Source organism: Alexandromys fortis, unplaced genomic scaffold, assembly GCF_014885135.2.
Source record: "Alexandromys fortis isolate MF-2015 unplaced genomic scaffold, M_Fortis_MF-2015_v1.1 scaffold_47, whole genome shotgun sequence".
NCBI classification, from domain to species: domain Eukaryota; kingdom Metazoa; phylum Chordata; class Mammalia; order Rodentia; family Cricetidae; genus Alexandromys; species Alexandromys fortis.
In genome coordinates, this window is record NW_026067957.1 from 11,604,977 (window position 1) to 11,629,539 (window position 24,563).

Consider the following 24,563-nt stretch of genomic DNA (forward strand, 5'->3'; position numbering starts at 1 on the left):
AGTGGAGGATTGAAGTTTCCCCATTCCACATCTTTGCCTGTATGAGCTGTCATTTGTGTTATTGCGTTGATCATAGCTATTCTGACAAGTGTAAGATGCACTTGTATTCTGTTCATGAATCTTGCCTCTGTAGTTCCTGTTTCAGTTCCTAAACTTTTCATTCCCAGAATTCCCTTAGTGTGTGTTTTCTTTATTGATTCTCTGTCTGTCTTCAGGTCATTGATGTTATGTTATTCTTAAAAAACAATTCCCGGGTGGGCTGGTGGAGCCCGCCATGAGAAAGCGGCTACAGGAGGGCACGCGCCGTGCCCACGGTGGCGGCAGGTTGTTGAAATAAGAACGGCGGGGCTGCGTCCCCAACACCCCAGCTGCCCGCATGGCTAGCTTATGCCCGAAATAATTACATGGAAACTGTATTCTTTCAAACACTGCCTGGCCCGGCTAGTTCCAGCTTCTTATTGGCTAGCTCTTACATATTGTTCTAACCCATTTCTAATATTCTGTGTAGCCCACGAGCTGGCTTACCAGGGAGGATCTTAACCTGAGTCTGTCTGGAGCAGGAGAATCATGGCTACTCCTTACTCAGCTTCTTTTTCCCAGCATTCTCTTCTGTTTACTCCACCTACCTAATTTTCTGTCCTATGAGGGCCGAGGCAGTTTCTTTATTATTAACCAATGAAAGCAACAGATAAGATACAAGACCCACCTCCATCAGCAGGTAACAGACACGTAAACACAGGAAATAGCCATAAGTATTTATTAAGGAAGAGGGAGAAAGAAAGACAGAGAAAAGAGATAAAAGGAGAGAGGAGATATAAAAGAAGAGACAGAGAAAATGCGTGCGCAAGCCAAGGAAGCAGAAAGAGGAAGGGGGGGTCCCAAGATGGCGGCAGGCAGGTCAGAGGTTATGGGAGTGGGCGTGGCTAGGGCAGGGACCAAAAGAATAACAATTGACAGTTTTATTCATTTCCTTACACTGTTACTTTTCCTGTTGTCTTTTCCTGGATTTCTTTAAAGGATTTCTTAACTTCTTCCGGACCTCTATAATCTTACAGGTGGTTTTAAGGTTTGTTGTGCTTCAGCTATGTTGGAATATTCAGGGCCTGCTGTGGTAGAATAGCTGGGTTCTAGAAGGGGGGACGTATTGCTCTGGCTGTGTTTTTTTGATTGTGATTTTTAACACTGGTGTCTAGGCATCTGGGATTGGGTTGATTATAGGCATAGGTGCTGATTTCTGTATTTGGCTTTGTTGGGTGGGTGTTTTGTTCCTTGGTTTCTGTTTTTTCTCTGGATTTTTGGGGGAGTGTCATACCTATGTGTTTCCTGGTAGGAAATTTTCTATGGACTTGATAGTTGTGGCCACTGGGGGTTCCAGGTAAAACTTTTTTCTGGGTACTAGGAGCTGACACTTGGGAGTGGGCATAGGCTAGAGGTTGAGGAGAACAGTGGTCAGAGAGAAAAGGCAGACCTCAGCAAGTGTTCAGCTGCAGAGGTGGAGATGAGACTTGGGGGGAGGGGGAGGAGTCTAGGGAGAAGCGTAGGTGTGGATCTGCTGTAAGCCTGCTTGTTGCCCTGACTGGGGCAGCCCTTGAGTGGGGTCCATTTTTAACCTTGTCAGACTAGGTTAGATAGCATTCCTTGAACCAGGCTTTCCCAACCACATTTGGTAGGCTTAATTATTCCTTAGGGTTACTGAAATGCTATACAAGGATGTTTATCTTATAGTTTATCATCTTTTGCTTGTAGGTGGTGGTATGGGTTAACATTTGGATGAAATCAATATACCAGGAAAGAAATATGTCCTTTCAGATTGAACTTGGACATTGCTTGGCTCCTTGGCCTGCTGGCTCTAGAATAGCCATACCACACTTGTATTTACATGTCAAAAAGAGTAGTGTTTCATTAGTTTTTATCTAAAGAGCAGACAGGTTTGTGTTATCAGTTGGAAGTCTAAAGAAACAACAGTTTATGTAGCCAAGTAAAACATTCAGAACTATTTGGGGTTGAATATATTTTTTTCTTTATTTAACTTTATTTTATGTGCACTGGTGTGAAGGTGTCAGATCCCTTGCAACTGAATTTCAGACAGTTGTGAGCTGCCATGTGGGTGCTGGGAATCGAACCCTGGTCCTCCGGAAGAGCAATCGGTGCTCTTAACCACTGAGCCATCTCTCCAGCCCCCGGGTTGAATATATTTTACACACTACAAAGATCTACTGTATATGCTTTTTTTTTTTAATCAGTCTTAAGCATTGCATAAGTGAAATGTCCTTCAGTGTTACTTGCTGTGTTCTGTGCTAAATTCACCAAGGATCCTGGGCTTTTGGTTTCTTGTGAAACTCATACATTAAGACAGTAACAGAATGGGTCCTTGGTAAATTTAATGCTTACCAGCTTACGTTTTCCTGTAAATTAAGTCATAGCACTCTTCCAAACCTGATTTCTGCCAGTCTGCTTCAAGCAGATTGATTATCCATACCACACCAGTAAACATGTATTTTCTGAAAAGCTGTGCTGTAGCCAAGTGTTTTTTTGGGATGCCTCCCTGAGGCTTGTCAGCTGCTTCTTGGGATTCTTCCGTCTACCACTTCTTATATTCTACCATCCACCCAAATGGAATCAGCTTGCCGAACTGTTGAGCCTTCCTCCTCTGTACCCTTTACACTCAGTCATGTTCAGTTTGATTTTTGTCTGGAATGGTCTCTCTCTGTTCATTCCTCCTGGGTTCAACTGCCCTTTTGTCCTAGAGTTTCTCTTTAATTAAGCAGTTTACTAATGTGTCTAATTTTGTATATGCCATGTTCATAGCCTTATTTCTGATTACTTAGACTTCCAAAGTGATACTTTCATCAAACAGGAAATAAAAGTTATATATCTTCCAAGTTAGATGCTTTGTTGCCATGAAAAAAATACCTGACAAAATTGTTTTAAAGAAGAAAGGTTTATTTTGGTTTACAGTGTTAGAAGTGTCAGTTCATGTCAGCTGCTCCCTTGTTTCTGATGCTGTCATGGAGGAGACATTTCATTACAGAAGATGGAAAGGCAGATGGGAAGGGGCTAAGAAAGTTGTAGCCCAGGGTGAATAACAACTTTTTGTAGCCATGTCTAGCATCAAATTTGTAATCTTCCTGCTTCAGCTTGCTGAGATTATAGGCATGTGTTATAACTAGCAGGACAGTGTATTTTTGCTTTTTAGATTTATACTTACTTCTATGATGATATAATTTGATTCATAGTGCTTTATTATTGTTCAAAATTATTAATTTATCTGTTACACTATACGTACACAGTCACAGACTTACATAGTTCTTGTCACTAAAGTATGAAAATGGTGCTTCCCTGCTTACTTAAACATTAGGTCCACTTCTCAGGTTTGAGCCAGTTGTCCTAGTGCTGCTGGGCTTTCCTCATTTGTTCTTGGATCCAGAGGAATATTTCTGAACTACTCATCATATCATACCACTTTCCATGGTGTTATAGCCTTAATGTTAAATTTTAAATTCAATGGTCTACCTTTTAATATCTGGTTTTGCCTTCTAATCTTTCTCTTAAGGCAGTTAGCAGTGTTGATTGACCAAATTACTGCCTCTTGAATACTACTTGACCTCCCAAGGTAACCTTTCGTAGTTTGTTAGTAATTTCTCTTTCCTTTTGTTGTGTTATCATAGACTTCCTCTCTTACCGCTTTTGAGTATAATATGCATCTCTCATCTGCTCATTAACGTAAGAAACATGCACTAGTTGCTTCTAGTATTCTGAAGCACCATACAATAGCTTGCTCTTTAATAATGCATGTTAATTAAGTGAATTCAGTAGACTTTAGTAGAAAAATCATTACATTTGAAATTAGGTGCCAAGTCTATGAGCAGGTAGTTGTATGATTTTGATCATTTAAATTCTGTTTTCCTTTGCTAATTGTCTAGAGGCTTGTTTAAATGCTGAAAGTGTGAGTGCTTAAGTTTTTTATTCTAGGTTGAAATGGCAAGTCCTGTTTTTGGAGTAAAAATGATTTTTACATGTTTAAGAAATCTGCCTCCGCCTGTCTTGATCTCAGTCACTAAAGTGCTTTAAACAGTTGAGAAACAAAAAAGAAAAAAAAAATGGGGAGGTCAATGGGTAATAGCCTTTCCCTTTTTTTGTAAGGGAGATGATAATTGAAACCATTTGGGGTGATCCGAGTCCCAAGTTTATATGCAAATATACCCTCTAATAGTAAACAATGTGTGTTTCCTTTCAATTTGTTTGTCAGCAGGAGAGCTAGTTTAATGAAACATAACAAAATGTCAACTCCACCAAGGGTGACATAATTTTCAAAGTTTGAAATTTAAAATTGCAGCATGTTTGTATTTCACTATAGAAGTTTTGTTTCCATTGTTGACAAGCAGAAGAAACAGTTGGTGTTTGTTATATATTTTACTTATTGGAGAATTAGTTTTCATTCGTAAGATTTTTAACCTACTCAAACTATTAATGACAAAAATTGAATGATCATTCTTCTAGATACTAAAGATGTAACTTTTCCTTGCTGTCTATGGCCTAAGGTTAGTAGACCTGTAACCCCAAGGTACTGTAGGCTTTACCCAAGTCTTGGGTCCCTAAACTATTTCATAAATTAATTTTCCCAGTTTTAGTTGTCAAGGGAGTCTGAACTTAGAGGCAGTGGATCCAGATAGGAACTATCTGTTTGGCCAAGCTACTGTTTTGAAGCATTAATAAAACCATTAAGGCCCCTCTATCGTGGCATGCTGAGATTCAACTGTGATGGTCTTTGTAGCTTCAGTGTATCAGTTTATAAGTCTTTTGTTGTGAAATTTGTTTACTTCACAGTTATATTTATTTAAGTATCCCCTGTTAAAGAAACAAGGAAAAATATTCAGGACATTTAAGAGACTTTAAAATGTTCAATTCTGGGATGAATATTAAAATTGCTAATGTCTAAGTTAGTACTAGTAAAATAGCAAATTAATGAAACATTTCTCCAAAACTTATAATTTGATAATGTACTCTGGGTGGTTTTCCTGTATGTGTATGAAAAATAGTATCTGTGGTCAAATTTTTTTCACATAAATTTAAAATGAACTCTTGATGTAGGTTCCTATTTTAGGGTTAAAGTTAGATTTTCATTTAGTATGACGTTTGTAGTCATCTAACAGTGACACACATTCTAGGAAAGACTTCTCTTAGAAAGCTGAACGATTGCTGTTGTGTAAGAGTGTGTTTAGCACAGCAGGTAAATGGAGTTTTGAAAGCTATTTTCAGCTTCATTTCAGAAGAGGAAAGTGACATAGTAATTGAACAGATTAGAGTTATGCTTTTGCATTGATCAGTTTTTAGTCATACATGGACTAGAATACTGAGAATATACCAGCTTTCTTATAGCTAGTTCTAGGACAGGCCCCAAAGCTACAGAGAAACTCTGTCTGGAAAAACCAAACAAACAAATAAATAAATATAAATAAAAAGCATTTGCTTTTCTCAAGTTAAGTTCTTAGTTCTCTTTTGTCTCCATATTTGATCAGTTTCTGAATTTTTCAACATCATCCCTAGAATGTGCTGGGTACAAAGGGTACATTATTTTCAAATCTAGATCATTAAAACTGTTTCCCAGTTTTTTGTTGGATTATTTGTGTCTTACTTACATGGCCTACATCTTTAGCAGTAAAGCTTTTAGCAGTATCTCACTACAGTTTGTGATTTGAAGGAATAGGAACAATATCTTTCCCCTAGTTTATCACATTCTGTCATATACGTCTTCTACATCAATCTTCCTGGAGTAGCTTTTTATAGTAGCTACTTTTATTAAATGGAACTAAAATATGGTTTTACTATTGGACAGATGACTGAACTGTTACATTGTCTGTGTCTGTGAGAGCCAGTACCACTGACCTTGAAGACTCTGGGCTACTGTCAATTTTCAAGGCCAGGTTGAGGGAGGCTCACTTTGTTTATAGCACTTTACTAACTAAAAGTGGTTTGCTTTTTAAATTTATAATTTTGAGTAAGCCAATCTTCCGGCATACTGTTTGGGAGTTTTATGTGCTTATATACAGGGTTAAAAGATGCAGAACTTCTGTTATGAGCAGTAGGAGAAAGAGTGGAGGATGTGAAATAAAATAATGTAGCCTTGGATGTGAAGGGAATGAAAGATACCCTATCTGTAATCCAGTTGCCGGAATTTAAGACATTGAAAAGTCTAGTAATAGAGTTGAAATAGTAATCCAGTTCAAGAACCACCTCAACTCCTTTGAGATCCTGTTTTCTAATGGTATTAATCACTACAACAAAAAATAGTCATACAGACTTTTTGCCCTGTAAACAGTTCAGTGAACTAGATTGAATCATTATCTGTTTGTAGACAAGGAAACACAGGTACAGAGGAGAGGGTTTAGATGATGTGCCAAAGTCACACAGCTATTAGTTCAAGGACGTAAGAGAAAATCAAAGTTCTGCCATTACACTTCATGTCTACTGCTCTTTAGCTGTCCTTTGATCAGTTGTGTTGAACTAAAGAGCTGCTTTGTTTTTGTCTTTCTGTTTGTCCCTCTGTGTGTCTCTCTCTCTCTGTCTCTCGATAGGAATATTCAAGCTTGACTTCTGGCTCTCAACGTTTCTTCTTGTTTCCTTTAGCCTTCACCACCATGTTCACTATAGGTCCCACTGTGTAACCTCTTGCCTCTGTCTCCTGAGTAGTGGAGTTAAAGGTATTGCCACCTTGTCCAGCCTGCTAGTTTTAAAGTTTGATGATGTTTCCATTGTTAAGTAAATTAGAGAAAGTTGAAGAAATCAATACTTTCACCATATTTGATATCCTTATTTTATTGTTTTTCCTTTTCTTGAAAATAGGATGGTTTTTTTTACATAATATATCCTGATTACAGTTTCCCTTCCTTCTCCTCCCAGTTCCTTCTCACCTCTCCTTCGGTCTGGATCTACTCCTTTTCTATCTCTAATTGGGGGGAAAAAAAAGTCTTCTAAGTGACAATGATAAAGTAAAATGAAGTAAAATAAAATAAGAAAAGCACTAATAAAATTAAAAAATGCTAACACATTGGAATAGGAAAAAAACAAACAGAAGGAAAAGTCACAAGAAACAGGTATAGATACAGAGACTCACTTGTTACTTAGAAATTACATAAAAACCTGATAAATTGGAAGCCGTAAATACATACACAAAAGACATGTAGGGTAAAAGAAATATATATAATATATTTATATAATTTAAAAAATAAAGCCTTGACACAACATTATGAGACAAGGAACCTCCAAAGATGTTCTAGGAGTTTCCTTTGTATTGGCCATCTCTTGCTGGGCAAGTAGCAAGAATAGTTTCTTTCTTCTTGAGAATCCCCTAGAAAAACTTAAATTTTCATTTGCAAGTGGTTGTCACTTGGAGATTATTTCTGGGTAAAGGATAGGGCATGTGTCAGCTTCTCCTTTCAACTCTAGGACCTCATCTGGTGCAGACCTGTGCAGGCTCAGTGCATTCTTCCTCAGTCTCTGTGAGTTCATGTGTGCTTGGATCCTTTTGGTGTAGAAGGCTTGTTTCCTTGGTGTCCTTCATCCCCCTCTGGCTCTTGCACTCCTTATTATGCTTACATCTTCTGCAAGATCTCCTGAGCCTTGAGGGAAAGGACTTGATGGATGTGTCCCACTTAAGGCTGGTATTCCAAGGTCTCTCACTTTGCATAATGTCTACCTGTGGGTCTCTGTATTTGTTCTTGACTGTCTAAGAAAGAAGCTTCTTTGATGTTGGTTAAACAAGGGCACTGATCTGTGAGGATAGGAGAATGTTATTAGGAGTCATTTTAATGCTGTGTTCTTTTCCTAGATCAGTGTGTTTGATTTTTCCCTAGGTCCCTGGGCAATCTAGTCTCAGATTCTTGGTCACCCAAACAGTGTTGGGTAAGGGTTCCATCTCATGGAGTAGGCCTTAAATCAAATCAAATATTGGTTGTTTATTCCCCAGATTTGTGCTCCCATTGCCACTAGCATATTTTGTAGACAGGACACCTTTGCTGACCAAGGATTTGTAGCTGTGTTGGTATTTTCATTTCCGCCTTTACCAAAGATGCTAGCATGTAGAAAGCTCTATGTAGGTACAAGGTTGACTTCTCCATGTTTAATGAGTTTTGTAGGTGTTATCTTCAGTAATAGGGCTTTGTCATCAGTTTGTCAAGGACAACCTATAGTCTTGGCAACAGCCTGGGTTGTTTTCAATCTCAATAAATGGAGAAAATTAGACATTCTATGATAAAACTAAATTTAAGCACTGTCTATGAATCAAGTCCAACAAAAAGCGCTACACACGACAAAACACAAGAAATAGTAATCTCAGACCAGCAAATCAAGAGAACACACACACATATACACGGCACTACACACACAAATTAACAGGAATCAACAGTGTTCGTTGATATCTCTTAACCTCAGTCATCTCAATGTCCAAGTAAAAAGACATAGACTAATAGAATGAAAGCAAAAATAGAATTCACCTTTCTGCATCCAAGAAACACACCTTAACATCATGGATAGACATCATGTCAGGGTAAAATAATAGAAAAAGATATTCCAAGCAGACAGATCTAAGAAGCAAACTGTTATAGCCATTTTAATATTTGACAAAATAGACTTCAAACTAAAACCAATCAGAAGATAATAGGGCAGGACACTACATACTCTTCTAGGAAAAATCCACCAGGACATCATTTAAATTCATAGCATTTATGTAACAAACACAAGGCCACCCAAGTTAGTAAAAGAAACCCTACTATAGCTTAAATCACATATTGACCCTCACAATGTGACTGACTCCCACTGAGTGGAAGATTTTACTCCCTCACTCTCACCAGTTGGGTCATCCAAACGAACACTATGCAGAGAAATACTGGAGCTAACAGACATTAAAAAGCAAATGAGCCTAACATATTTACAAAACATTTCACGAAACACACACACAAAAAAAATACCTTCTCAGCACCTCAGAATTTTCACGAAAATTGACCAGATACCCTTAATTTATGTTGAGTATTTATTGGGTATAAATTTTGAGTGTTTAGTTTATTTCACTTGGATTTGCTTGCATGTGATACTTTGGGAGTCTGAAGAGGTCTATAGGCGTGACATCCCATACTGTGCTTTAAGTTTGTATGTGGTCTTGGAAGCTTAAATGCCAAAGGAAGAGATTTAAAAAAAAAAAAAAAGATTGATTTACTTTTCTATGTCTACATTGTTTTGTCTTCATGTGTGCCTACTCACCAGAAGAAGGCACCAAATCTCATTTTAGGTGCTCCACCATGTGTTTGCTGGGAATTGAACTCATGACCTTTGGAAGAGCAGCAGCAGCCAGTGCTCTTAACATCTAGCCATCTCTCCAGTCCATGCAAGAGATATTTTATTGTGAAAGTCCGTTTTTTTTTTTTTAAATATAGTTTTCAAAATGTATAGAGAGTTTTCCAGCAGGGTCCCCAAACATTAATTAATTTATTGTTAAATTTGTTTCCTTTTTCACACAGGGTGTGATAGGTATACAGCTGGTTGTTACCATGGTGATGGCCAGTGTCATGCAGAAGATTATACCTCACTATTCTCTTGCTCGCTGGCTACTCTGTAATGGCAGGTAAGTAGGGATAGGCTGTTTGTAATGGGCACTTTTCTGTTTGTTTTGAGAAAGACTTCATGTAACCCAGGCTAGTCTCGAGTTTATTATGTATTTTAGGTGTCTTCACCTCCCCGTCTTTCTCTTTCTGCCTCCCAATTACCAGTATTGTAAGCATATACCACTTCACCAGGATAACGCCTGGTACCTGTGGTCTTCATTCAGCTTACCAGGCTGAGTAACGTCCTCCATGTACTAACTCAAATCTGTTTCTAAAATTACAGTAAAGAATTTTGAGAGAGAATCTTGCTTTCTCTTTACATAGTAGTTTATATGTATTGCACAAAGGCAATAGCGCAAGCAATAAGAATTCAGTTCCTATTTCCAGTCTTCCTTTTTCTTCTTTCATCTATTCTCTGACCACTGAGAATAGGAAGTTTATTTTCTAGTTAAAAAAGCTGGTCAGCAAGAGGGTGAAAAGTTAGAAATCCAAGTGGTAAATTAAATGTTTGAATGAAATTAGAAAAACTTCCTACTTTTGGTGGCTTAATTAAAAAAATTAGTATAAGAACTAATGTTCTTTGTTTTATTGTTTTAATGTCCTTAATTTAGTACGGACAGAGTGGAATTATGTTGTATTCTTTAAATATACCTGTTGTACTGCAAACTTTATACTGTTTATCTCCACTGCTTCCAAAAAAGACCTAGGTTGATATGCTAGAATTTGTATAATATAATAAAATCAGAAGAAAAGAAATTAGATGATAGTATTACAGAAAATCTATATAAGCCATAAGTACTTCCTGTGCCCTAAACGAAAGGTCAGTGATGAATTTGGTGCCATGACTACTTCAGTAACTGACCAGATGCCAACCGTGTTACTTTGTTTAGACCTTTTGAGATTTGAACACACTGGGTGGCTCTCTTACTAATACTTTTAGGAAGCAAGACAAATAAGCCTTTAATTTAGAAGGCTATTCTCTTTAAAAATTTAATTTTCCTTTATCTAATTTATGTTTCATTTTATTCACGTTTGCTGTTTCATACTTTTTGTGACAGTCAAATATAGAAAAATATTCAGGCTTAAAAGTTTTTAATATTGCCCACTTATATATGTATATGTATACTGATAATGTGAAATAAACTGTTTAATGTGTTTTAAATAGTGATAAAATATTTTGATAAAATTGAGAAGCCCGTGTATCTATGCCTAAAATTTTGTTATGTAGGTTTACTATACCTTCCATGATCTTGTTTACTTACTTTGTATTCCATAGACTGTGAAAAAAATAAAATAACAGCTCCACAATGGATCATTAGTTCTAAGTGAATGACTTAGAATAAAACATGCAGACCTTAAACTGTATAAAATAAACTTGTTAACTGGAATAATGTGTTATAGAGTTTTTGTGCCGCTGGGAATTGTATCCAGGGTACTGTTTATGTGAAGGGTTCTCACTGAGCTATCCCATCACTTAGAGTTTGATCTTTTACAAGAATGTGTCATATTGACTGTTCTTGTTAACAGATTGTATTTTGTAATAATAAAGGTGTTTTTAATGCTAAGTGAAGTTCTATTAATAGACATATTTTAATAAGATTACTTTTCTTTCCTTTCATATCCTTACTGTTTTATGTTTTAGTGTTATCTACATTTGTAGAGTTTGATGCTAGCATTTTGGAGTCACAAAAGCCAACTCTCAGCACTGTCAATTAATTGAGTAGAATATGGTCATTGATTTTATAGCCTTCAGAATAATTACTGTTTTGTCAGCCTTCATTACTATGAAACAATACTGTATTAAAATTGAAAAAAAAACTCAAATATCTTCTTAGTGACTTATGTACTATTGATCATTTAAATGATAATTTTCATTGGAAGCCATTTTAGCAATCGAAAACTATTGTAGGATGACTTGGGAATGACTATGTTTAATAGAACTGTTTAGCAAGATCATTTATGTGAATGAACAAATGTATAAATACCACTAATCAACGGTATGCTAAAGAATTTGAGTGGATTCTTTTTTATTTTTGTGTTTATCAGACTATTCATTTATTCTATGATAATATAAATAAATGATAATTTTCTTAAAACTTAGGACTTGTGTTCGTGTTGACTTATGGCCTGTATCTCTGACCCTGTGCCTTTGAAGTGCCGAGGTTAAAGTGACACTTGAGTCAAGCGACTGACCTCATAGTTAAGACAGTTTTCCAAAGGTGTCAGTCAGTACCTTCAAGGAATAAGCAACTGTACCTAGCAAAATGAGCAGTTTTTAAAACCAATAAGACTTTTAATATAAAAAGTTCATTATTTTTCCAGTTTTCACTAAATAACATTTTCTATAATTTTTAACAGTACTTTTTTTTTAAAAAAAAAAAACAAACAGTATAAAGCCTTTAATCTGGCTTAATTCCATTGATACCACCTGACAGATCTTTTAAGATCTAGTGCCTCGTTTGGACATTCTGAGTGAAGTAGAAGAGACACAGTGGGACATGTTATCCCAGCGCATAGAAATTGATGTAGGTTTGTTTCACTTCTGCCAGACATGAATGGGGTCAAATGGGAATCAGCGTGACTGTGCAGTTCTTCAGGTGAACTCTTCACAAGATGTTGATTAAGGAATGTAGTTCTCTCTTAAGTGGTGAAAATTAGGGATCCTAGCTGTCTTGCTTGTGGCTTTTGTGTTCTTCTACGACCTTAGTGACCACTGTTAATGCTGTGCTGGTTGGCAAATGAGAAGAGGGTGGATTATGGATCAAGAGCTCCTGAGGTGTGAAGCTTGGAAATACTCATTCTTTTCATAAGCTGGGGCCTTTGGACTAGAGCTAGCTAAAGGCCACAGGGAAGTGTTTTCATTGTACCTCGGAAATAAAAACAAGATTATTGGATAACTATTTCATTTTTGGAATAGATGGCATTAGTTCCATTTTAACATGTGGGAAAACAAGTTGTAAGTAATGTATTCAGGTTCACATAATGAGAAATAAACAGCTCCAGACCTTCCTGTAGAAGCCCAAGTCACAGCCTAGTAGAACAATTTTCCCCCAAACCTGTGATTTTACTTTCCACTACAGTTCATCCCAGTCTGAAATACTGAATGGAAAAGCTTCAGAAATAGTTTATCTTTTAAATGGCAAACCATTCTGAGTAGCACAATGAAACTGCACTATGTTCCTAACTGACCAACTACATGCTACTACCTATTATTTACTTAAGACCCATGTCAGGGGATGAGGCTTACTTGTGTGGTATCAGAGTGGTGCATTCAAAGAATCTGTACATTGTAGATTAGGTTGTCTATACCATGTCTATACCTCACTTCATCTGATCACTCAGGCGTTATTTACCTCACCCCATCAAAAGAAGGCTTAGGATAGTACAGTGAGGTTATGAGAGGCAATATTAACTACTTTTATTACAGTTTCTTGATAAAGTTTTGCTGTAATTTGGTATAATTTTGCTGCTTGTTATTCATTGTTACTGCCTCTAATTTATAAATTAAACTTTACCAATAAGTATATATAAGGAAAAACATAGCATATATAGGGCTTGATAGTGTCTGTAGTTTAAAGAGTACCCATTAAGGGGTATTTTGATACATTCTACCAAGTATAAAGGGTGAACTCCTGTATTTGCTTCATTGATAGCTTCTCTTATACTTCTCATCTTGTCCTGGAGCTGTCATGTGTGAACAGTGTTTAAAATGTGACATGTTTCTCTAATCACACGTAGAACTGTGATTTCTGTTGGCAGTTGAGTAATTTCGGATTATTTCTTTGCCTTTTTTTCTTGCAGTGTTTTGTCTTTTAGTATGTCATGAATATGTAATATATACTCACATGTGCACACACAGGTAGTTACAGGTAGTATATGATTTCTTTTCACTTACTTGTGTTCTTTTTGTTATTCTTTGGCATCTAGCCTTGTTATATTCTAAATCAAAAAGCACATCAGCACTGACTGTTGATTACAGAATCGTACTAACTATGAAGTAGAGCCTAAATACTATCTATTACTCAGTCTATACCTCTTGTCATTTGAAATAAAAATTTTTCCATGTGTTTTATGTTCCATCTTTCCAATATTTAATAGGAGAATACATAGTGACCATTCAGAATTGAAAATTCCCAAATCTAAAATTATCTAAATTCTAAAATGTGTTTAACACCACAAGTAGTCAGTTTGACATATCATGTTCCAAGTAATAGTGAAAGTATATGTACATTGGAAACACTGTTTAAAATTGCCTTTGGACAGAATGTATATTAAAACAAATAAATTCCACAATTAGATTTGTATTCCAACCTCAGGATACCATATGTATGTAAATATTGCAAAATCTGAACCCTGAAACCCATTTGGTTCGGTTGCAGGTGTACTCAGCCACTATGAAAAGGTAGTTGTAGTTTTACTTTTTAAAGATTATCAGACCCGGTTAAAGGAATTTCTCCTCTCTGAGAAACTGAGTAGTTTAGTAAGGAGCATCTCGTAGGCCAGTAACTTATGAAGTGTATTTCTGACCTTAGAAAGCAAGTCTATAGAGCCTGGTCCTTTCAGTCTTCCAGTCCCTTACCTTCAGAAGAACAATCCTAAGAAGTTGCAGTTTTTGTAAAGTTAGAGTGAACAGCTGTCTATATAACCACTCACTTGAGCCAAAGAATTCTCTACTTTCTATTGTAACAAAAGTTACTTTTTGTTTTGAAGTTTGCTTGGCTCCTCTTTGCACAGAGGTAAGTGATAGGTTACTGTCTTCGTACATTTGAATAGTGGGTTTGCATGAACACAGTACTGCTGACTCATGATAGTTTCTTGGCCACCTTGCTTTTCATTTTCCTTGTTGCACAGCTTAAACCTCATGCATACATCTCTCTTTACACTTTGATTTTTCTAATCTCTCACTTTGGTTTGCTACCTTCCTTCCTGTGTCCCTCAGCAAAACTTTTTTTTTTGGGGGGGGGGGTCAGTAGTTGTGAGATGGCCCAGTGGGTAAAAGTGCTTGACACATAAACACAAAGACCTGAGTTCAATCACCAGAACTCATGGTAGGAGAAAACTGACTCCCACATTTGTGCGGGGCATGCATGATCTTGTACTATCTGTGCACTCTCTCCTGCTCTTTCTCTCATGCCTCTCACACATTAATAATAGCTTAAAATTAAATTATAATTTGGTCAAATGTACTCAAATATTGCCTCATTCCATATTGAGTAAGTAGGATGTCATAACTCCTTAGTGTTCAATTGTTGGAATTTTGTCTGTTGTTGTTTGCATGTTGCCTGAGTCAACAATCTGGAAGTTCCCTTTTGTGAGAGAAACCTACTATTCAAATGCACAGTAGGTAGGACCTAAGACCAAGGGAAAGATTTAAATTTTCAGCTACTGCCTTTATGGAATGCTTGAGTCCTTGTTCTCTTTGCCTTAATAACTTCCAGGTCCAAAATGTTCATGATATTCTTTGAAATCTTTTAACAAATAGGAGAGAATTATCTTATCTCCACCTAATATAATTATGAACATTTAGAATAAAAACTGAAATTGTGATTAGTTACTGCCTTTGTCAGTTTGGGCTGCTCTCACATAGTACCATCGATTGAGTGGCTTGTGCAATTAGAAACCTGTCTCATGATATCAGGATGCTGACCTGTAAAGATTTATCACTTATATTGGTTTAATAAAGCGCTGATTGGCCAATGGCTCAGGCGTATTCCTAGCTAGCTCTTACATCTTAAATTAACCCATTTTTATTTAGTTTATGTATTGCCACGTGGTTGTGGCATTACCTTATTTCCTATATGTCTTGTTTTCTTGGCGTCTGGCTGGCATCTGCAGACTGAGCCTTTCCTCTTCCCAGAATTCTCCTAGTCTGATCACCCCTCCTATATTTCCTCCTGCATACACTGCTACTTAAATTTTATAGTAAAGTTCAGACCAATAATTCTTTAGTTTTTGTTTTTTGGCTTTCAGTGTTGCTGAATTGTTATAATGGTCAGATAATTATTTAGTAGATAATATGAGAATGAACATTATAAACTTGATTCAATAATTTAGTTAAGTACAACAACAGCTTAACTTTATTATCTGAAATGTTGCTATTAATAGAAACTCAACATAAGTGAGAAAAAGCACAGAGTAGCCAACCAAATGCATGGAAATTAATATATTTAAATGTGAAAGGTTCAGTGAGAACCTTTTAAATTTACTTTTGTCTCTTATTGTTTTCCACTTCAGCATATACCTACTGTGCGAAAAACAAAAATGGCAAATTGATAAAAATGTTTTTTTTTTTTTAAAAAAAGGTAGGGGGCTGGAGAGATGGCTCAGTGGTTGAGAGCATTGCCTGCTCTTCCAAGGGTCCTGAGTTCAATTCCCAGCAACCACATGGTGGCTCACAGCCATCTGTGGTGAGGTCTGGTGCCCTCTTATGGCCTTCAGGCATGCACACAGAAAGAATATTGTATAGCAAATAAATAAATAAATAAATAAATAAATAAATAAATAAATAAATATAAATTAAATGCCCATGACCCAAAGGTAACAATAATGTAAATTTTGTTTTATTTCTTCCTAATCTTTTTATTTAATTTCCCCCATTCGTTATGCCATAATATTTCCCCCATTCGTTATGCCATAATATATATACAAATTACATTATGCTTTTTGCTTAACATAGTAAACAGTTTTCCTCTAAGTACATTCTTGTAGCTCTGTTAAGAAGGCATAGTGCAGCTCTTGCAAACATGCAGACATTTTTCTGAGACAAAATATAGAGAGTGGGAACCATGTGGTAGTGAATGAAACTGCAAAGTACTGACTATTATTATTAAGGGAAATTGGGCAAGCATCCATCTGAGTTTGCCTGGTGAATTGCTGTCCAGAATACATCTTCCTGCTATTGTTTCTGGCCTCCCACTGATATACAGAGCAACAAAATAAATCTTAAAGCATAAATGGAACGACTCCCTCCCAAGTTTGAGACTGTTATTTTAGCATAAAGTCTATACTCCGTACTATCACCTAGAAGGATTGGCACAATCTGGTCCTTTCTTACCTACCTCTTGAGTTTACTGCTTAGATTTTTTTTGTTGATGATACTGCCTTGTTGACTTTTTTGTTACTGCGTTGTTATGTTTCTTTAAGCTTCTGTGCTTTTTGGACATGCTATTATTTGCTTGAAATGCCTTCTCTCCATTTCCTAACCATTACGATGCTGGGTTTTTTATATATGGTCTAATTATATCTCTAATAAGTGAAATCTCATATTTTCACTATTTTATGTGCTATCACTACCTGCAATTTATTTTTTTATTAGAAAATGGTTAAATTCTACTCTGACTAGAATAGAAGCATCAAAAAGGCAGGGCTTTTGACTTTATTGGACTTAATTTTGAATCAATATATAACCAGGCCAAAATACCTCTAACATGATGGGCTCTTCATAAATGCCTGTGAATGACTGAGAGGTAGACTAGAAATAGATGTTCCTAAAGGGTTCTAGTATCATTGGAGTTTGAGATATAAAAATATTCTAATAAAATTAATTTTGAATTATCTAGTAAAAACCATACTATATACTCTATTTTAGAAAAATGGACTTATATTTTGGGGCTAGAGAGAAGGCTCAGTGATTGAAGCACTTGCTATGCAGCCATGCAGACCTGAATGTGGATCCTGTACACCCAGAACAAACAAAGGTGGTTCCCTGATGTCCTGTCACCTTGTTAGGGTGGTGGGCAGAGACAGCAGGAGCTGTGGCTTACTGCCTGCCTGACAGAATACAGACACACTCAGTTTGTAAGCTCCATCCAGGTTTCAGGAGAGACAATGGTGTAGGGCAGAAGTGATGGAGGGGATACCCAGTGCACTGCCCCACTAGTTCCTGTGTGCTTGTGAACATATACACATGCATACACCACATTCCACACACACTGGAGTCAGTATGTGGATAGAGCCTTCCTCGTGGATTTCTACAGGGTGGTACAGAGTTTGTGTGGGCCTACACATATCTTCCCAGTTGGGGCCTGTTTTTCCTGCTTCTTTTGACTCTCATAGTAGACATCCTGTTTGTCTTGTCGAGGCTGCTTTTATTTCACTTTGACTTTTTTTGGATAGTTTTGCTATTTAAAAATCTGACGTCTAGGCCAGGCCCAGCGTGCAAGCTTTAATCCAAGTGTTCAGGAAGTAGTTTGAGACCAGCCTGATCTACACAGTGATTTCCTGGTCAGCCAGGACTACATAGAGAAATCCTGTCACAAATAAAATAAAAATAAAATGACCTCCAAACATAAGGCTGAGTCGTTGTCTAATATTCATAAGCACACAAAAGCTGTAATGTAGCTCAAGATTATGTTGGAATGATTCACAGAACACGGGAAAATGCCATATTGATGATTATAGACATTAGAAAGGCTATATTCAGGCATGAGATAGTACTACTTGCTGTGAAGTCAATGTTAATGAATCAACAATCTTAAATAAAACCTTTTAAAGTAGGAACACGTATAACAAGATTTTGATGATCAGTTGATGAAAGCTGTTGTGACCAGAGGCTCGCAGGATCCTAACCCTGTATTTCCCCTAGGAGCAATGGTTCAGTGTTTCGCGGCGACTTAATAGACCATAACTACCGCGAATAACGAGAATCAACTGTAAGTTAAAGTTCTGGGCTTGATTAGAAATAGCAGGAAGTTCCTCCTCATTTGTTAATTGTAATTTAGAGACTTGATTGGTGTGTGTGTGTGTGTCCATTAAACTAAGAGGAAAACTGAATTATTTTGATTCAGTGATCCTTTTTGAGCACTTACTATATGCCAGTAACTATACTACCTTTGCAGGTACACACACACAAAGTAAAATAGTAAGTCAGCTTCAGAAAAGTTAGAGTACTGTTCTGTTTTTAACTGACCAACTGGCAGCTGGCTATGCTGTGATTCTGCTGAGTGACTCATAATTCGAGAAACTTCTATACTTTTCATTCTGTAAAAGATGCACATATGATAAGATCTGGGGAAAGGCATGTAGTTTCTGTGTCCTTCACATGCACAATCAGAATATTACCAGAAAATTTGGGGAGGACTAGAGTCCACAAGCAGACCCCACCCCCTCTTGGGTTCTTAACCTCATTAATAAAAGAGTTTAAGAACACACTCAAAAGAAACTTTAGGGTAATTTTATTGAGGGCAGGCAAGCTATAAATTTCAGCAATCACCTGGAGAACAGAAAGTGCCTCTTAAAGTTAGGCCTTGATTCAGAAGAATGAAGCCACTGCCAAAAACAGGGGCTGGAAAACTTTAGACAAAGAGTGAGAAAACTCAAAGCATCAGGTCCACATGTTTTCAAAAGAATGAAGAAAAAGGAAATGGAAAGAGAGCAACTGTCCAGAGGGTGGGAATTGTGGGCAAGGGAAGGTCTGTTATCTCACTAGAGGAGTAGATATTCCTCCCGTTTTTAAAGACGGCAGTAGGTGAAACTGCCTTTCTCAGGGGTGACCCTTTAACCCTTAACCAATTGACTTGCTCAACTGAATTAACTCCCAAAGGAGGAAACAATGGCTTGTTTCCACTGAAAGGTAGCTTTCACATCTATGATGTAAAGGACCTTTTCCTGCCACTTTAACAACTCTTCTCTAAAGAGGTAACCCTATAACTAGGAGATGGGTTGAAATTGGGGGAAATATGTAATACGCTTAAAAGTTTAGACATCCAGTTCCAAAGCTGCTCACTAGAAGGAATTAATGTAGCTTTAGTTCTCCACTTTACACCTTTGTGTTGAACATCAAGGCAGGAGTTTGTAGGAGTCAAGAAAGCAGAAGTCCCTGGTTTTCTTGGACAGAGAGCTGAGGTATGAGATCCAAGTTCCATGCCAGGGAAGAAGGTGGGTCATGGGAGGTCTGGAAGTTTAAGAAGTCAGTAGTCCCAAGCAGGTAAGAAAGACATAGGCTATTTACTCCAGCAAAGGCCTCAAGGCACACACAAGCCATGCCCAGGAAGACATAGACACATGCAGGCAGAGACCTTTCTCCTCAAGACCACATTTATATGAAGCTCATGTGAAAGTTGCATTTTGACCAAAATAGACATGTAACGGATAACATCACTGTACCCTTAGGGTTCCCCTGACCTGTGGTGTGCTTGCTTCATAGCCCCTTGAATGTCTAGCATTAGTTCTGCTGGAGACCCGTAATATCCATAGCAATGCCATATTATCAAAACATACATTGTTCTTTGTGGCTATCCCTCTGCTGCCAATACAGGGACATTTCAGGAACTGGTGCTTTGGGCTCCCTATCCCACCTGACCAGTTTTCACTTCTCACCTTGAAGGTTTCCCCTTCTGGGTCCATCCGTGTGATAACCAACCAGAAGATTACAGCAAGCTTTGACATACAGAGTTGAGGGAGTTTCATCCATAGATAGAATTTTATGAAGTAGATTTTATATCATTGATTTAAATAATTGAACTCAAACTCTGGTTCCTTTCCTGTAACTGAAGGTTTAGTGATTGAAAATTCCAATCCTTTAATCATGTTTTTGGCGTTTCCTATGACTAGATTCTATAACAAACTGTCACTTTGAGCTTTTGAAGCTTTGTCCAGAATGAGCAAAGAACAGATGATACATTCTGTATTATAGAACTGAAAGACTGCCTGGTGAAACAGGAAATATACTGCAGTATAGGTGTTTATAGCCAGAAAGAAGAGTGTGTGCAAAAGCACCATAAGATGAAAGAATTTCTGAGAAATAAAATGTCGTTTTAGTCAAGGTAGCCTGTCCTTTTGAAGTAGGAAATGATTGAAAAGTTGAGAAGTGAGCTCTGAGCTCATCATACAGGACTGTGGAGCAGGAAGTCACAAGTTCTGTACATGTTAAGGCCTTGGGGCATGTCTTATAGGAAGTTTCAAACAGTAGACAGATGAATATCATTAATTCCTGTGTCCTCAGACATGTTTCTTCTATTCTTGGGTTCATCTACCCTTACCCCAACATATTATATTGCAAATTTTAAACATTGTATTATTTTAGCCATAAATATTTCAGTATCCTTCTAAATGTAAACTTAAAAATTAACATAATCCCAATGACATCTCAGAATTTGTGTCAAATTCTTTTATATCAATATCAGTCATTGCCCAGATTGTCAGTTCTATAGGATTTTTAAAAGAGCAAGTTAGTTGTTGATATTTCTTTCCATTTAGACATGTCATATTATAATCTAGAGTTTTATGATTTAGAAAATAGTGCATAAGGTTTGTGTTTATCATTCTTTGTAACAATGTATGGCAAGGATCCTGATGAGAGTCCTGGCATAGCCTACTCATTGCACTGCCTTGAGTAGCCTTGAGAAAGATTGCACATGCTAATGTACTTTGACGAGATATCCATTATGGAAAAAGAGCCAAGTGGGCTCTGAGTGGGTGGATTGGAAGGCTGTCCAGGGGAGCACAGATCAGGGAGGGAGTTTTGTGATAGTCATACCACAGAAGACTGTTAAGTTACACTCAGGTTTGCAGTAGAGTGCAGAGAGTTTAAAACGTTGGATAAACTGATGGCAACATTTGATTACCCCAAGAGTAAGATAATGATTATTAAATTTAAGTGACTGGTAAATAGTGAGACCACTCAGTAAAACAGGAAAGTCTTAGTGAGGCGGTTGGTGCTTGGGACAATTAAATGATGTGGATATTTTGTGTGGTAGAAAGGAAAAATAGAAAGATGACTTATAAATTTGAGGGAGCATTCAGCCTGCTTTTTTAAAGATATCTATCACTTCATTTAAATGAGGGATAGTGGAGAATTAATGTGTCCAATCTCCTGCAGAGTTCTTATCACTTTGGTTTATGTCAAGACTCCATGCAGCCTGCCAGGGCCTGGCATCTAGTAAGTGCATCGAAGTGTTGCCTGGGTATGCATCTAAGCTTTGTAAGGCTTAAGAACAGTGTCTGCATTGCAGTTGTCACCTGGTTATTTCCCTACAGTGTCTTCACAAATTGGAAACTCAGTAAATATTTGTAGAATATATAAATAATCTGGTCAGTTTCAGTGATTTGTTTAAAAGGGCTTTTTTTCCCTCCCTTAGTTTGAGGTGGTATCAACATCCTTCCGAAGAAGAATTGAGAATCCTTGCAGGGAAGCAGCAGAAAGGAAGAAGTAAAAAAGACAGGTGAGTTAGCTTGATGTGCTTCTAACATGAAACATTTAACATCATTGTGCAGATATAGTTTATGCTTTGATTAAAGGGATGCTTATTAACTATGTTGTAAATAGTTGATAAATTCCAGATCGAACCCATGCAAATTCCAGTAAAATAGAAATTAGAATATAAGCACAAAATAACAATTATTTTACTCAAAGAGTAACTTTATTCTTGAATAGTTAATGTATTTGACATCGGAACCCATATAAATCTCACTAAGTGAAAACAGTATGTAAATGCAAGAAGATTGCTGTATTACTTAAAGGTAGCTAATTTGTTTCTTATTTAAATTATGAAAACATTATTTACAGATACTTACTTGGGTTGATTAAGAGAAGAGTTGCAATGATGTCTACAAATCTTTCAAAGATGTCATTTGTGAATCTTTGCTACTACTATTGCTAGATATCATGCCATTGCCTTACCTTGTGTTTCTGGGTAGATTGAACTATCGACTTAGTGTCCTTATATTCAGAGGAATAGAGGTAGCTATGACTTTGGAGGGTCCATTCATTGCTCTTCCTCTAGGTGTACTAAGCAGAAGCTCTAGCAGTGAGCTTTAACCCTCAGCCCAGCGCTTTCTATTTTGAGTATATACTAATAACATGCCTCATTGTTAGTAGTCATTGTTGAATCAACTTTGATTGGACATAGTCATATGGAAGAGCTTTTCGGGCTTTAAAATTGCATACCTGTAGTTAATTCTGAGAAAGTCAGCATTGATGTCCTCTCCACGTTAGCTTTTGTTTCCTTAACTGGGCTTCAACTAAGGCTTTTTCTTCTTCACTGATTATAATATACACTGAAGTTCATTGAATTATTAGTCCTGAACCTTACTTACTCTTTTTAAATTTCAGTAGTTCTTCAAAAACGTATCAACCAATGTTCTAGCTTCCAAAATACTTCATGTACAATTGCAAATTAATAGACATAACCACCGCAATAATTTAGTTGACATTTTTTCCAAGAGGACTGCGTGTATGTAGTACACACATTCTGACAAAAACTCAAACTAATTTAAAAAGTATGAAATGAATTTCCCAAGTTTATATACTTAAGGACCAGAAATTTAATTCTGTTAGTTAGTTTTTAGTTGTTTTTGTTTTTAAGCACTGAAACTCTGCTGATGGCCATTGTTACCATGTCAAACAGTTGTGGGAATTAATTATGCAGTATGTTATTCATTTGGTAAATATTTGGATTCTTTTTGCATGCCTTATAATCTGTTGTTTTCCTTTTTAGACTGGGTTTCATGTAGCCCAGACTGGGAGCAGAAGAAGACCTCAAACTTTTTGATCCTCCTGCTTCCAGTTCCCAGTAACAGCCATGTATCACCACTCTTGGTTTATGGCATCCTAGGATCAAATCCAGGGCAGGCAGGCAGTGTTGAGCTGCGCTGAATGCCCAGCCCTTACAGGATTTGCCGGTGTTGTAATTACAGAAAGGTGCAGTGGTGATGCCGTCATCTACTCACAGCAGTAGTCATGGTTGGGTTTGCCTACTGAAATTTAGCACTGAGATTCTCCCCATTTTTATTTATTCAATTAAATATAATATTAAAATAATAAAATCTTATTAAAACTCAGCTTATTGCTTTCTATATTCATTTGATTGTCCTTACAATGTAACTTTAAGAGTGACACAAGTAAACTTAAAAGATCTTTGCTGGTTTTCTGTCTGTAAGTCTTTGTAGTCACCACCAGTAGTTGCCTTTTATGTTTCTGAATGTCTTACGAACATTCATTTTAATATACTCATTCATCTCTGGCCTACCTACAATTACAGCTGTGTTTGTGTGTATAGGTGTGTACATCATTTCAAAGAGAATTTTATTTTCTCTTCCATTCCTTCAATCTTGTGCCTACGAAAGAGATACTAGGTTGTTTTTAAATCTTCAAAAGAGAGTAGGAAACATGGGTATGAAACACTATACTAGCCAGCAGGATTTGTTTCTCTTGCTAGTTTAGATAATTTTTTTCTGGCCAATTACATAGTAACATAATTTACTTGAGCATTTTGTAGCCTCCTTGGAATACTGTTTTTGAGTATCTGACCTCATCTAGGGTAACATTAGAATGAAACTTAAAATCTCTTTTGCATTTAGTGGGATGTAAGCACTTAGATAACTGAATAATTTGGTTTTGTGTGACTTGTCTAATTTTGCAGAAAATACAATGGTCATATTGAAAATAAACCACTAACCATTCCAAAAGATATTGACCTTCATCTAGAAACCAAGTCCGTTACAGAAGTGGATACTCTAGGTAAGGGAGTCCTGTACGTGTTCTGCTTACCGTCTATGGCAGCGAGTACACTTTGTTGTGACTATGGTTTTGTTTGTTTATGGGGTAAGATTTGTGTATTTTCCTAATCATGAGTTCATTCTACAGAGTGTGAAGTCTAACATATGAACTTAACAGCTCCAAATGACTTTACTCAAATAAAATTTTTCTTTTCTCTTTATATGGTATTATTTTCCCCAGTTCTGGAAAAATAAGTAGGTAAGTTGCTCAGCCTTTTTATAGCTTCTGGTTATTAGGCTGAAATTACAGTCTTGTAATCGTGACTTCTAAAACTTATTTTCTATAATCTACTTTAATAATGCAGTTTAAACTACATTTGCATATTGAGGCATCTGTGTTTTAATAATTCAACTATTGTAATAGTGTTAGATATTAAGTTGAAAAAATCACAAATCAATTTTATCCATTGAATATATCAAAATAAATAATTTACTTTTCCTCCTCAGTTTCTATAATAATATGACTATAAT

General features: G+C 36.7%; 1 protein-coding gene across 3 annotated transcripts in view; it reads left to right on the forward strand.

Moving 5' to 3' along the window:
- Positions 1–24,563, forward strand: part of Tmem161b (transmembrane protein 161B) — a 78,760-nt gene that overhangs the window by 17,669 nt on the left and 36,528 nt on the right. The window contains exons 2-4 of one of the 3 annotated variants that reach the window (XM_050152379.1): positions 9,513–9,616; positions 21,674–21,757; positions 23,957–24,054. In XM_050152379.1, coding sequence (XP_050008336.1) covers positions 9,513–9,616; positions 21,674–21,757; positions 23,957–24,054 — 286 coding nt within the window. Of the gene's footprint in view, positions 1–9,512; positions 9,617–21,673; positions 21,758–23,956; positions 24,055–24,273; positions 24,292–24,563 lie in introns of those variants that run through there. The other 2 variants (XM_050152381.1, XM_050152380.1) reach the window with 2 other exon arrangements.